Here is a 12897-nt window from a genome sequence, read left to right on the forward strand (position 1 = left end):
TATGAGTATTATTTTTCTTACTATGTTGTAGTGCTTTCAGAAGTTCCAGCTTATAAGCATTTGAATAAGTATGTTTACTATAAACAAGAAGATAGAATAGGGAAATATTTCATACCTAGATACAGCTTATGCACACCGACACAACTTAACATGTTCACTAACAAATGTAGGGTACAATCAGGATAGGGAAAGAGAAGATGTGATCCGACCGTCTTCCGGCTAATCATAAATAATCAAAGGGGGAGGGATCACTAGTTACTGGCACCAGGGTTCAAGTGGTTGTCTCTGGTATAGGTAAAAAACCCTCAATCACGTTAAACGTATGTCGGGGCGGTATATCTTGATTCTCCGCCGGTTAAATACGTGATAGCATCATCATTGGGTTGATTCCATGCATCCTCCACCCGGAGGGAACCACTGGGTTTTTCAGCAGTGATCAGGGAAAAAATGATAAAATAAAAAAGTGAAGAGTGCTCAAGTGAGTGATAAAAAAGGAGTTGTTCCTCATGCTACCTATAAAAAACTTTATTCTGATAGGTGCTGGGGAGACGTTAAAAAGAGATAAAGTTGCAGGTAGGATGAGTAATGGACCCTCTGCAACTTTAATCGTGGTGATTGGTCGACATGTTTCAGCTCATACACAGCCCAAAGGTCAGGGAGCTTTCTTCAGGACCACAGGTGAGTAATGTGAATTGAGGAAGTACATCAATTGGAAGTTCTAAGGTTGATTCAAATGAACTTCAAACAGGACTAATACCTATATACAGAGAAAAAAACCTTAATGAGGGTAGAAAAGGTGCCAAATGAAGTTTTTTAAAAGAAAGGGGGGGGAAATGTAAAAGCAAATATAAATGGCAAATCTTTATATACTTATTGGCATACATTTTGATCTGCAAGTGAGGTTGCGAACCATCGCTCTTACTTAAGAGAGTAAACAGCAAAGTCCCTAGGAGACAACGACTGGTGAGAGATAATTCAAACATATAACAATTCATCAGACATACATGTAGAATAAATATATGCAGCGGAGGTGGTGAAGACTGCTCGTAATGTACGTGTGTTCAATTCGCAGGTAAATTGTTTAGCCATACCTATTGGGAGTTAGAGGTTCCTTAGGTCTAACGTTTGTAATTATAGACATGCGAAAGAATTTATAATCAAGTAAGGTGTGCTATTTGAAGACAAGTATCAATAATACCTCTAATATGGAATTAGCGTGCAATATTCACTGTTAAATACCTGAATGTTTCAAAGTACGAACTCCGTACGAAGATACAAGGCTGCGTAAATACTAGACAATGAAAGAGAGGAAAAGAAAAACAAACATTACAAGGGGAAACCCCAGGTTAACGTTACGTGTCTTCCAAAGGCTGCAGAGGTGGAGGTCTCCATACCGCATGGTCCGCTACGACTTGTGCTGACTCTAGTTTCCTGTGTGAGTACGTAGGTATAGGGGTGTGTCTTAAATAGTTGGTAGCGTAGAGACAGTGAAAGGACTAGAGAGGGCCGGTTTGTAGCCTTGAAAACTTTATTCAATTGTTGTCTACGGTTGCCGTGAACAGAGTACCAATCAGCGTATCAGTTTAATTCCGTCTGCTGCGTGGTTTCGGAAGAAGTTTCTTGAGAGAAAAAGCGGCAACGTTGTTTCAATGCCAAATGTAGTTACCAAGAGCGGATGTGACCTAAATAGTTACTAATATAAAAGGGCCATCGTTTGGGGAACTTTAGGGATCCTTGTTTACCATGAATAGAGTGTAAGCTCTGAGTAGCGCATGTGTTTCATTTCGTCTGTTGCTTGCTTTTTTGCGCTGTGTCTTGACAGATAAGGAAGGCACAGTTGATGGTAATACGGTGATACAAAAGGGTTGAAGTGCCAATGGGGAGCTCGAAAGGGTCACATGAGGGAGACAGTTGTGGCTGGTGGAAATCTCCGTTTATACGCTCAACCATGGGATATCATCATTCAGTCCTATGATGTTAGTCTTGAGTCGATGAACCCAACGCTGTTCTTTCTGGAAGAGTAATTTTTCTGCATTTGATGTTTTTAGTACCAGTGTTTCAAGAACTATCCAGCTCAGCTCATTGACTGTGTGTGGATGTTCAATGTAGTGCGAGCTCAATTTGGTTGTTCCTCTACCGCATTTAATGTTGCTGCGATGTTCGCATATTCTTTGCTTAATCTTCCGGCAGGTCATTCCAATGTATCGGAGATGACATGGGCATGTAATCATGTAGATTACATGTGTCGTGTTACAATTAGAATGTTGTCTCATCGTCCAGGTCAGTTTAGGTGATAGGATCACACTCTTAGTGATTGTAGTCAGGGAACATACAGAGCAATTGCCACATGGAAAGTGGCCCGTTACTGGGGGAAGGGACCACAGGGTGCTCTGACTTGAATTTGGTTTCACGTCAGGTGGACGAGTGTGTACCAGGATATCTTTGTAGTTTCGAGTTCGTCTATTGGCAAACATGGGTTTTGGCCAAGTCAGGTTTCCAGATGTAATGATGCGCCAATTTTTGTTGATAATTTTCTTTACAGAGTTTGTAACAGGACTGTAGGTGGTGACACACGTCAGTTTTTCTGTAGATTTTATTTGTGGTGTCGGTTCCAAGAGGCTTTCTCTAGGCTGGTTCCGGGCTCGTTTCTGACATTTTTTGATAATCTTTTCTGGATAGTTCCTTTTCTTGAGTTTGTTTGAAAGGTCTTGAGCTTGTTGTTTATACTCACTTAGTTCACTACAATTCCTTTTGAGGCGAAGGAATTGGCTATAAGGCAAATTCTCTCGTAGTGGGCGCGGATGGAAGCTGTTGAAAGAGAGCAGGCTATTCTTAGCTGTTGTCTTAAAGAAAGTCTTAGTTTTAATGGTGTCATTTTCAATGTAGATGGTAAGGTCTAGGAAGTCCAAGTGATCATTATGTGCCTCCAAGGTAAACCTTAGACAAGGGTCTTGGATGTTCATCCAGTCGTGAAATGTTTGTAGATCGGTTTTGGTACCTTCCCAGAGCATGATGACATCATCTATATACCTTTTCCAGAAAAGGATTCTTGGAAGGAAGGGATTGGTGTCATTAAGGATGTATGTACTCTCAAAATTGCTCACGTAGAGCCCTGCCACACTGGGAGCAAAGGTACTTCCCATGGAAGTACCGTGGCATTGTTGGTATAGAGTATCCTCGTATTCAAAAAAGTTCTCAGTTAGGGCCAGTCTGCAGCATTCTAGGACGAAGTGTCTTGGCGTATGGTGTGGCCATTCGTCTTGAAACAGTAGATCTTCTAGAGTGTCTAAGGTGGCTTGCTGAGGTAGGCTCGTATAAAGACTCTCAATATCGAGTCCTACCAATAGCATAGTTGCACTGGAGAAACTTCTGTCCGTGAGATGATTCAGAAGATCGCGTGTATCTTTAAGGTAGGTGGGTGTCTTTTGAACCATAGGCTTGAGAAATTGGTCAGCAAACTGGGATAAGGGTTCCAGAACTGAGCCGATCCCAGACACTATGGGGCGGCCAGGTGGAGGTTTTCTTGCCTTGTGCACTTTTGGCAGCGAATAAAAGTATGGTATACGTGGAAAAGTGGTACGAAGAAAGGAAGCCTCGTTCTTAGAGATCCACCTATTTGTCTCCGCTTCCTCAACCATTAGATTGATGGTTCGCTGTAGTCTGGGTGTGGGATCTTCTGTTATTATTTTATAGAATTTATCGTCGGATAGAAGCTCTTGACATTGTGTATGATAACCTTCTTTGTTGAGGATAACAATGCCTCCGCCTTTATCGGCGGGTTTGATAATGATGTCTGGGTGCGCTTTAAGTTCTTCCAAAGCCTTCTTCTCTTTGTTTGTTGTGTTCATGAATGGTTTTGTAGCTGTCTCGCCAAGTTGATTGATTTCCTTCCTCACTGCTTGCTCGAAGGTTTGAATCTCCACTGGGACTTGATGTTGTGCCGGACAGAATGTTGACTTGGGTCTCAAAGAGGTGTCTCCTTGGGTAGTGTTATCTTCCTTACCCTGAAAGAAAGCTTTAAGTTTTAATGTTCTGCAAAAATGGGCCACTTCACTCTGTAGTTTAAAAATGTCCAGTGGTGGAGTGGGAACGAAGCCAAGGCCTTTGTTTAGTACCGATTCTTGCTCTTCTGTTAATGGGATGTCAGAGATGTTGAAGATTAGTGAGTCGTGCTCGTGCTGGGTTTGTCTTTGTTCAAGTTGGCCATACTCCTTGTTAGTATTTGCCTTTCTTGGTCTAACCAAGTCACGCCTCTCCTCCTCCCTCTCTGGTTGGACCGGCCTCTCCCTAAAAAAGGCGGTGGTTGTTGAGGGAAAGGGCCCATATAGGGACCTAATGGAGGTGGTATTGTTTGATACGGATTCATCCATCCTTGGTAGTTTTGAGCAAATGGATGGAAAAGAGGTGGTGGATGTTCCCCAAATGTTGGGTTGCGCCAGGTGTTCGGTCTTCGTCTTTGTTGACGTCGGTTGGAGCCTCTAAAATTGCGTTGTTGGGTGGTCTCTTCTCCACTGTAATCTGAGTTGTTAGAAGAGTTGGCACTGGAGTCATTGTCGGATTGGTAGTTAGGTGCTACAAAATCGTCTCTACTGTATGGATGCATTTTCTCTGTGGAAAAGCGTTTCAGATCTTTACTCAGTTTTTGAATTTTGTTTTGTGTCAGGTATTCCTTCGTCTCATTCATGTCCCGGTTGATCTCTTCTAGTTTTTTCTTGTACACTGTGATGTGTACCATATTTTTGAGTTTTGCCTCAGTCAGTTGAATCTTGATCGTGAGTGCCTCAGTTAGTCTTGTCGCGGTTTTGATTATGAGGACGAGGTAATCCCTGGTGCACTTCCATGAGATTGCCGACCAGTCTTTTCTAAAGGCCAAATCTTGTAAGAAAATTCTTGGGGCATTGTGAACCCAGAGGCCTCTGGGTGCAGCGTTTGCGCGTAGGTACTCTGTCATGATGACACCATGGATAGCAGTTTTTACCTGTTCTTTCTTGTCTTCTGATAAAGATTCCCAGTCGTTGTTCTGAGCTAGGGTTTGTGTTAAGTCTCCATCTTGTAAGAAAGATGAAGGGGCAGCTAGGATGGCGTTAATTTCGTCTACAGAGTAGCTTAAGCCTAAGTTCTCTGCCATCTTCGGTGCAAGGGAGGGATTCAGTAAGATCGCGGTAATAGATAACCGAGATCTGGTTATTCCTGATTAATACAGGAATATAGGAAGAAAATTCCCACAGCTGTGCGCTGCTACATATGGTACAATCAGGATAGGGAAAGAGAAGATGTGATCCGACCGTCTTCCGGCTAATCATAAATAATCAAAGGGGGAGGGATCACTAGTTACTGGCACCAGGGTTCAAGTGGTTGTCTCTGGTATAGGTAAAAAACCCTCAATCACGTTAAACGTATGTCGGGGCGGTATATCTTGATTCTCCGCCGGTTAAATACGTGATAGCATCATCATTGGGTTGATTCCATGCATCCTCCACCCGGAGGGAACCACTGGGTTTTTCAGCAGTGATCAGGGAAAAAATGATAAAATAAAAAAGTGAAGAGTGCTCAAGTGAGTGATAAAAAAGGAGTTGTTCCTCATGCTACCTATAAAAAACTTTATTCTGATAGGTGCTGGGGAGACGTTAAAAAGAGATAAAGTTGCAGGTAGGATGAGTAATGGACCCTCTGCAACTTTAATCGTGGTGATTGGTCGACATGTTTCAGCTCATACACAGCCCAAAGGTCAGGGAGCTTTCTTCAGGACCACAGGTGAGTAATGTGAATTGAGGAAGTACATCAATTGGAAGTTCTAAGGTTGATTCAAATGAACTTCAAACAGGACTAATACCTATATACAGAGAAAAAAACCTTAATGAGGGTAGAAAAGGTGCCAAATGAAGTTTTTTAAAAGAAAGGGGGGGGAAATGTAAAAGCAAATATAAATGGCAAATCTTTATATACTTATTGGCATACATTTTGATCTGCAAGTGAGGTTGCGAACCATCGCTCTTACTTAAGAGAGTAAACAGCAAAGTCCCTAGGAGACAACGACTGGTGAGAGATAATTCAAACATATAACAATTCATCAGACATACATGTAGAATAAATATATGCAGCGGAGGTGGTGAAGACTGCTCGTAATGTACGTGTGTTCAATTCGCAGGTAAATTGTTTAGCCATACCTATTGGGAGTTAGAGGTTCCTTAGGTCTAACGTTTGTAATTATAGACATGCGAAAGAATTTATAATCAAGTAAGGTGTGCTATTTGAAGACAAGTATCAATAATACCTCTAATATGGAATTAGCGTGCAATATTCACTGTTAAATACCTGAATGTTTCAAAGTACGAACTCCGTACGAAGATACAAGGCTGCGTAAATACTAGACAATGAAAGAGAGGAAAAGAAAAACAAACATTACAAGGGGAAACCCCAGGTTAACGTTACGTGTCTTCCAAAGGCTGCAGAGGTGGAGGTCTCCATACCGCATGGTCCGCTACGACTTGTGCTGACTCTAGTTTCCTGTGTGAGTACGTAGGTATAGGGGTGTGTCTTAAATAGTTGGTAGCGTAGAGACAGTGAAAGGACTAGAGAGGGCCGGTTTGTAGCCTTGAAAACTTTATTCAATTGTTGTCTACGGTTGCCGTGAACAGAGTACCAATCAGCGTATCAGTTTAATTCCGTCTGCTGCGTGGTTTCGGAAGAAGTTTCTTGAGAGAAAAAGCGGCAACGTTGTTTCAATGCCAAATGTAGTTACCAAGAGCGGATGTGACCTAAATAGTTACTAATATAAAAGGGCCATCGTTTGGGGAACTTTAGGGATCCTTGTTTACCATGAATAGAGTGTAAGCTCTGAGTAGCGCATGTGTTTCATTTCGTCTGTTGCTTGCTTTTTTGCGCTGTGTCTTGACAGATAAGGAAGGCACAGTTGATGGTAATACGGTGATACAAAAGGGTTGAAGTGCCAATGGGGAGCTCGAAAGGGTCACATGAGGGAGACAGTTGTGGCTGGTGGAAATCTCCGTTTATACGCTCAACCATGGGATATCATCATTCAGTCCTATGATGTTAGTCTTGAGTCGATGAACCCAACGCTGTTCTTTCTGGAAGAGTAATTTTTCTGCATTTGATGTTTTTAGTACCAGTGTTTCAAGAACTATCCAGCTCAGCTCATTGACTGTGTGTGGATGTTCAATGTAGTGCGAGCTCAATTTGGTTGTTCCTCTACCGCATTTAATGTTGCTGCGATGTTCGCATATTCTTTGCTTAATCTTCCGGCAGGTCATTCCAATGTATCGGAGATGACATGGGCATGTAATCATGTAGATTACATGTGTCGTGTTACAATTAGAATGTTGTCTCATCGTCCAGGTCAGTTTAGGTGATAGGATCACACTCTTAGTGATTGTAGTCAGGGAACATACAGAGCAATTGCCACATGGAAAGTGGCCCGTTACTGGGGGAAGGGACCACAGGGTGCTCTGACTTGAATTTGGTTTCACGTCAGGTGGACGAGTGTGTACCAGGATATCTTTGTAGTTTCGAGTTCGTCTATTGGCAAACATGGGTTTTGGCCAAGTCAGGTTTCCAGATGTAATGATGCGCCAATTTTTGTTGATAATTTTCTTTACAGAGTTTGTAACAGGACTGTAGGTGGTGACACACGTCAGTTTTTCTGTAGATTTTATTTGTGGTGTCGGTTCCAAGAGGCTTTCTCTAGGCTGGTTCCGGGCTCGTTTCTGACATTTTTTGATAATCTTTTCTGGATAGTTCCTTTTCTTGAGTTTGTTTGAAAGGTCTTGAGCTTGTTGTTTATACTCACTTAGTTCACTACAATTCCTTTTGAGGCGAAGGAATTGGCTATAAGGCAAATTCTCTCGTAGTGGGCGCGGATGGAAGCTGTTGAAAGAGAGCAGGCTATTCTTAGCTGTTGTCTTAAAGAAAGTCTTAGTTTTAATGGTGTCATTTTCAATGTAGATGGTAAGGTCTAGGAAGTCCAAGTGATCATTATGTGCCTCCAAGGTAAACCTTAGACAAGGGTCTTGGATGTTCATCCAGTCGTGAAATGTTTGTAGATCGGTTTTGGTACCTTCCCAGAGCATGATGACATCATCTATATACCTTTTCCAGAAAAGGATTCTTGGAAGGAAGGGATTGGTGTCATTAAGGATGTATGTACTCTCAAAATTGCTCACGTAGAGCCCTGCCACACTGGGAGCAAAGGTACTTCCCATGGAAGTACCGTGGCATTGTTGGTATAGAGTATCCTCGTATTCAAAAAAGTTCTCAGTTAGGGCCAGTCTGCAGCATTCTAGGACGAAGTGTCTTGGCGTATGGTGTGGCCATTCGTCTTGAAACAGTAGATCTTCTAGAGTGTCTAAGGTGGCTTGCTGAGGTAGGCTCGTATAAAGACTCTCAATATCGAGTCCTACCAATAGCATAGTTGCACTGGAGAAACTTCTGTCCGTGAGATGATTCAGAAGATCGCGTGTATCTTTAAGGTAGGTGGGTGTCTTTTGAACCATAGGCTTGAGAAATTGGTCAGCAAACTGGGATAAGGGTTCCAGAACTGAGCCGATCCCAGACACTATGGGGCGGCCAGGTGGAGGTTTTCTTGCCTTGTGCACTTTTGGCAGCGAATAAAAGTATGGTATACGTGGAAAAGTGGTACGAAGAAAGGAAGCCTCGTTCTCAGAGATCCACCTATTTGTCTCCGCTTCCTCAACCATTAGATTGATGGTTCGCTGTAGTCTGGGTGTGGGATCTTCTGTTATTATTTTATAGAATTTATCGTCGGATAGAAGCTCTTGACATTGTGTATGATAACCTTCTTTGTTGAGGATAACAATGCCTCCGCCTTTATCGGCGGGTTTGATAATGATGTCTGGGTGCGCTTTAAGTTCTTCCAAAGCCTTCTTCTCTTTGTTTGTTGTGTTCATGAATGGTTTTGTAGCTGTCTCGCCAAGTTGATTGATTTCCTTCCTCACTGCTTGCTCGAAGGTTTGAATCTCCACTGGGACTTGATGTTGTGCCGGACAGAATGTTGACTTGGGTCTCAAAGAGGTGTCTCCTTGGGTAGTGTTATCTTCCTTACCCTGAAAGAAAGCTTTAAGTTTTAATGTTCTGCAAAAATGGGCCACTTCACTCTGTAGTTTAAAAATGTCCAGTGGTGGAGTGGGAACGAAGCCAAGGCCTTTGTTTAGTACCGATTCTTGCTCTTCTGTTAATGGGATGTCAGAGATGTTGAAGATTAGTGAGTCGTGCTCGTGCTGGGTTTGTCTTTGTTCAAGTTGGCCATACTCCTTGTTAGTATTTGCCTTTCTTGGTCTAACCAAGTCACGCCTCTCCTCCTCCCTCTCTGGTTGGACCGGCCTCTCCATTACTCATCCTACCTGCAACTTTATCTCTTTTTAACGTCTCCCCAGCACCTATCAGAATAAAGTTTTTTATAGGTAGCATGAGGAACAACTCCTTTTTTATCACTCACTTGAGCACTCTTCACTTTTTTATTTTATCATTTTTTCCCTGATCACTGCTGAAAAACCCAGTGGTTCCCTCCGGGTGGAGGATGCATGGAATCAACCCAATGATGATGCTATCACGTATTTAACCGGCGGAGAATCAAGATATACCGCCCCGACATACGTTTAACGTGATTGAGGGTTTTTTACCTATACCAGAGACAACCACTTGAACCCTGGTGCCAGTAACTAGTGATCCCTCCCCCTTTGATTATTTATGATTAGCCGGAAGACGGTCGGATCACATCTTCTCTTTCCCTATCCTGATTGTACCATATGTAGCAGCGCACAGCTGTGGGAATTTTCTTCCTATATTCCTGTATTAATCAGGAATAACCAGATCTCGGTTATCTATTACCGCGATCTTACTGAATCCCTCCCTTGCACCGAAGATGGCAGAGAACTTAGGCTTAAGCTACTCTGTAGACGAAATTAACGCCATCCTAGCTGCCCCTTCATCTTTCTTACAAGATGGAGACTTAACACAAACCCTAGCTCAGAACAACGACTGGGAATCTTTATCAGAAGACAAGAAAGAACAGGTAAAAACTGCTATCCATGGTGTCATCATGACAGAGTACCTACGCGCAAACGCTGCACCCAGAGGCCTCTGGGTTCACAATGCCCCAAGAATTTTCTTACAAGATTTGGCCTTTAGAAAAGACTGGTCGGCAATCTCATGGAAGTGCACCAGGGATTACCTCGTCCTCATAATCAAAACCGCGACAAGACTAACTGAGGCACTCACGATCAAGATTCAACTGACTGAGGCAAAACTCAAAAATATGGTACACATCACAGTGTACAAGAAAAAACTAGAAGAGATCAACCGGGACATGAATGAGACGAAGGAATACCTGACACAAAACAAAATTCAAAAACTGAGTAAAGATCTGAAACGCTTTTCCACAGAGAAAATGCATCCATACAGTAGAGACGATTTTGTAGCACCTAACTACCAATCCGACAATGACTCCAGTGCCAACTCTTCTAACAACTCAGATTACAGTGGAGAAGAGACCACCCAACAACGCAATTTTAGAGGCTCCAACCGACGTCAACAAAGACGAAGACCGAACACCTGGCGCAACCCAACATTTGGGGAACATCCACCACCTCTTTTCCATCCATTTGCTCAAAACTACCAAGGATGGATGAATCCGTATCAAACAATACCACCTCCATTAGGTCCCTATATGGGCCCTTTCCCTCAACAACCACCGCCTTTTTTAGGGAGAGGCCGGTCCAACCAGAGAGGGAGGAGGAGAGGCGTGACTTGGTTAGACCAAGAAAGGCAAATACTAACAAGGAGTATGGCCAACTTGAACAAAGACAAACCCAGCACGAGCACGACTCACTAATCTTCAACATCTCTGACATCCCATTAACAGAAGAGCAAGAATCGGTACTAAACAAAGGCCTTGGCTTCGTTCCCACTCCACCACTGGACATTTTTAAACTACAGAGTGAAGTGGCCCATTTTTGCAGAACATTAAAACTTAAAGCTTTCTTTCAGGGTAAGGAAGATAACACTACCCAAGGAGACACCTCTTTGAGACCCAAGTCAACATTCTGTCCGGCACAACATCAAGTCCCAGTGGAGATTCAAACCTTCGAGCAAGCAGTGAGGAAGGAAATCAATCAACTTGGCGAGACAGCTACAAAACCATTCATGAACACAACAAACAAAGAGAAGAAGGCTTTGGAAGAACTTAAAGCGCACCCAGACATCATTATCAAACCCGCCGATAAAGGCGGAGGCATTGTTATCCTCAACAAAGAAGGTTATCATACACAATGTCAAGAGCTTCTATCCGACGATAAATTCTATAAAATAATAACAGAAGATCCCACACCCAGACTACAGCGAACCATCAATCTAATGGTTGAGGAAGCGGAGACAAATAGGTGGATCTCTAAGAACGAGGCTTCCTTTCTTCGTACCACTTTTCCACGTATACCATACTTTTATTCGCTGCCAAAAGTGCACAAGGCAAGAAAACCTCCACCTGGCCGCCCCATAGTGTCTGGGATCGGCTCAGTTCTGGAACCCTTATCCCAGTTTGCTGACCAATTTCTCAAGCCTATGGTTCAAAAGACACCCACCTACCTTAAAGATACACGCGATCTTCTGAATCATCTCACGGACAGAAGTTTCTCCAGTGCAACTATGCTATTGGTAGGACTCGATATTGAGAGTCTTTATACGAGCCTACCTCAGCAAGCCACCTTAGACACTCTAGAAGATCTACTGTTTCAAGACGAATGGCCACACCATACGCCAAGACACTTCGTCCTAGAATGCTGCAGACTGGCCCTAACTGAGAACTTTTTTGAATACGAGGATACTCTATACCAACAATGCCACGGTACTTCCATGGGAAGTACCTTTGCTCCCAGTGTGGCAGGGCTCTACGTGAGCAATTTTGAGAGTACATACATCCTTAATGACACCAATCCCTTCCTTCCAAGAATCCTTTTCTGGAAAAGGTATATAGATGATGTCATCATGCTCTGGGAAGGTACCAAAACCGATCTACAAACATTTCACGACTGGATGAACATCCAAGACCCTTGTCTAAGGTTTACCTTGGAGGCACATAATGATCACTTGGACTTCCTAGACCTTACCATCTACATTGAAAATGACACCATTAAAACTAAGACTTTCTTTAAGACAACAGCTAAGAATAGCCTGCTCTCTTTCAACAGCTTCCATCCGCGCCCACTACGAGAGAATTTGCCTTATAGCCAATTCCTTCGCCTCAAAAGGAATTGTAGTGAACTAAGTGAGTATAAACAACAAGCTCAAGACCTTTCAAACAAACTCAAGAAAAGGAACTATCCAGAAAAGATTATCAAAAAATGTCAGAAACGAGCCCGGAACCAGCCTAGAGAAAGCCTCTTGGAACCGACACCACAAATAAAATCTACAGAAAAACTGACGTGTGTCACCACCTACAGTCCTGTTACAAACTCTGTAAAGAAAATTATCAACAAAAATTGGCGCATCATTACATCTGGAAACCTGACTTGGCCAAAACCCATGTTTGCCAATAGACGAACTCGAAACTACAAAGATATCCTGGTACACACTCGTCCACCTGACGTGAAACCAAATTCAAGTCAGAGCACCTCTGTGGTCCCTTCCCCCAGTAACGGGCCACTTTCCATGTGGCAATTGCTCTGTATGTTCCCTGACTACAATCACTAAGAGTGTGATCCTATCACCTAAACTGACCTGGACGATGAGACAACATTCTAATTGTAACACGACACATGTAATCTACATGATTACATGCCCATGTCATCTCCGATACATTGGAATGACCTGCCGGAAGATTAAGCAAAGAATATGCGAACATCGCAGCAACATTAAATGCGGTAGAGG

General features: G+C 42.9%; 2 protein-coding genes across 3 annotated transcripts in view; both read right to left on the reverse strand.

Annotated features, from left to right (window-relative positions):
• Positions 1–12897, reverse strand: part of MATN2 (matrilin 2) — a 476504-nt gene that overhangs the window by 92191 nt on the left and 371416 nt on the right. The window lies entirely within an intron of this gene.
• LOC146830997 (uncharacterized) lies at positions 3352–6717 on the reverse strand. The gene is made up of 2 exons (XM_085605206.1): positions 6471–6717; positions 3352–6367 (listed from the first exon to the last, which is right to left on the reverse strand). Exon 2 carries the CDS (start codon positions 5126–5128, stop codon positions 4160–4162), a length of 969 nt encoding a protein of 322 aa, XP_085461332.1. The 5' UTR covers positions 5129–6367; positions 6471–6717; the 3' UTR covers positions 3352–4159.

The sequence above is a fragment of the Triturus cristatus genome, chromosome 5_1, assembly GCF_964204655.1.
Source record: "Triturus cristatus chromosome 5_1, aTriCri1.1, whole genome shotgun sequence".
NCBI classification, from domain to species: domain Eukaryota; kingdom Metazoa; phylum Chordata; class Amphibia; order Caudata; family Salamandridae; genus Triturus; species Triturus cristatus.

Coding starts and splice junctions, on each gene's coding strand:
- LOC146830997 (XM_085605206.1), bottom strand. CDS start 5,128: ATGGCAGAGAACTTAGGCTTAAGCTACTCTGTAGACGAAATTAACGCC.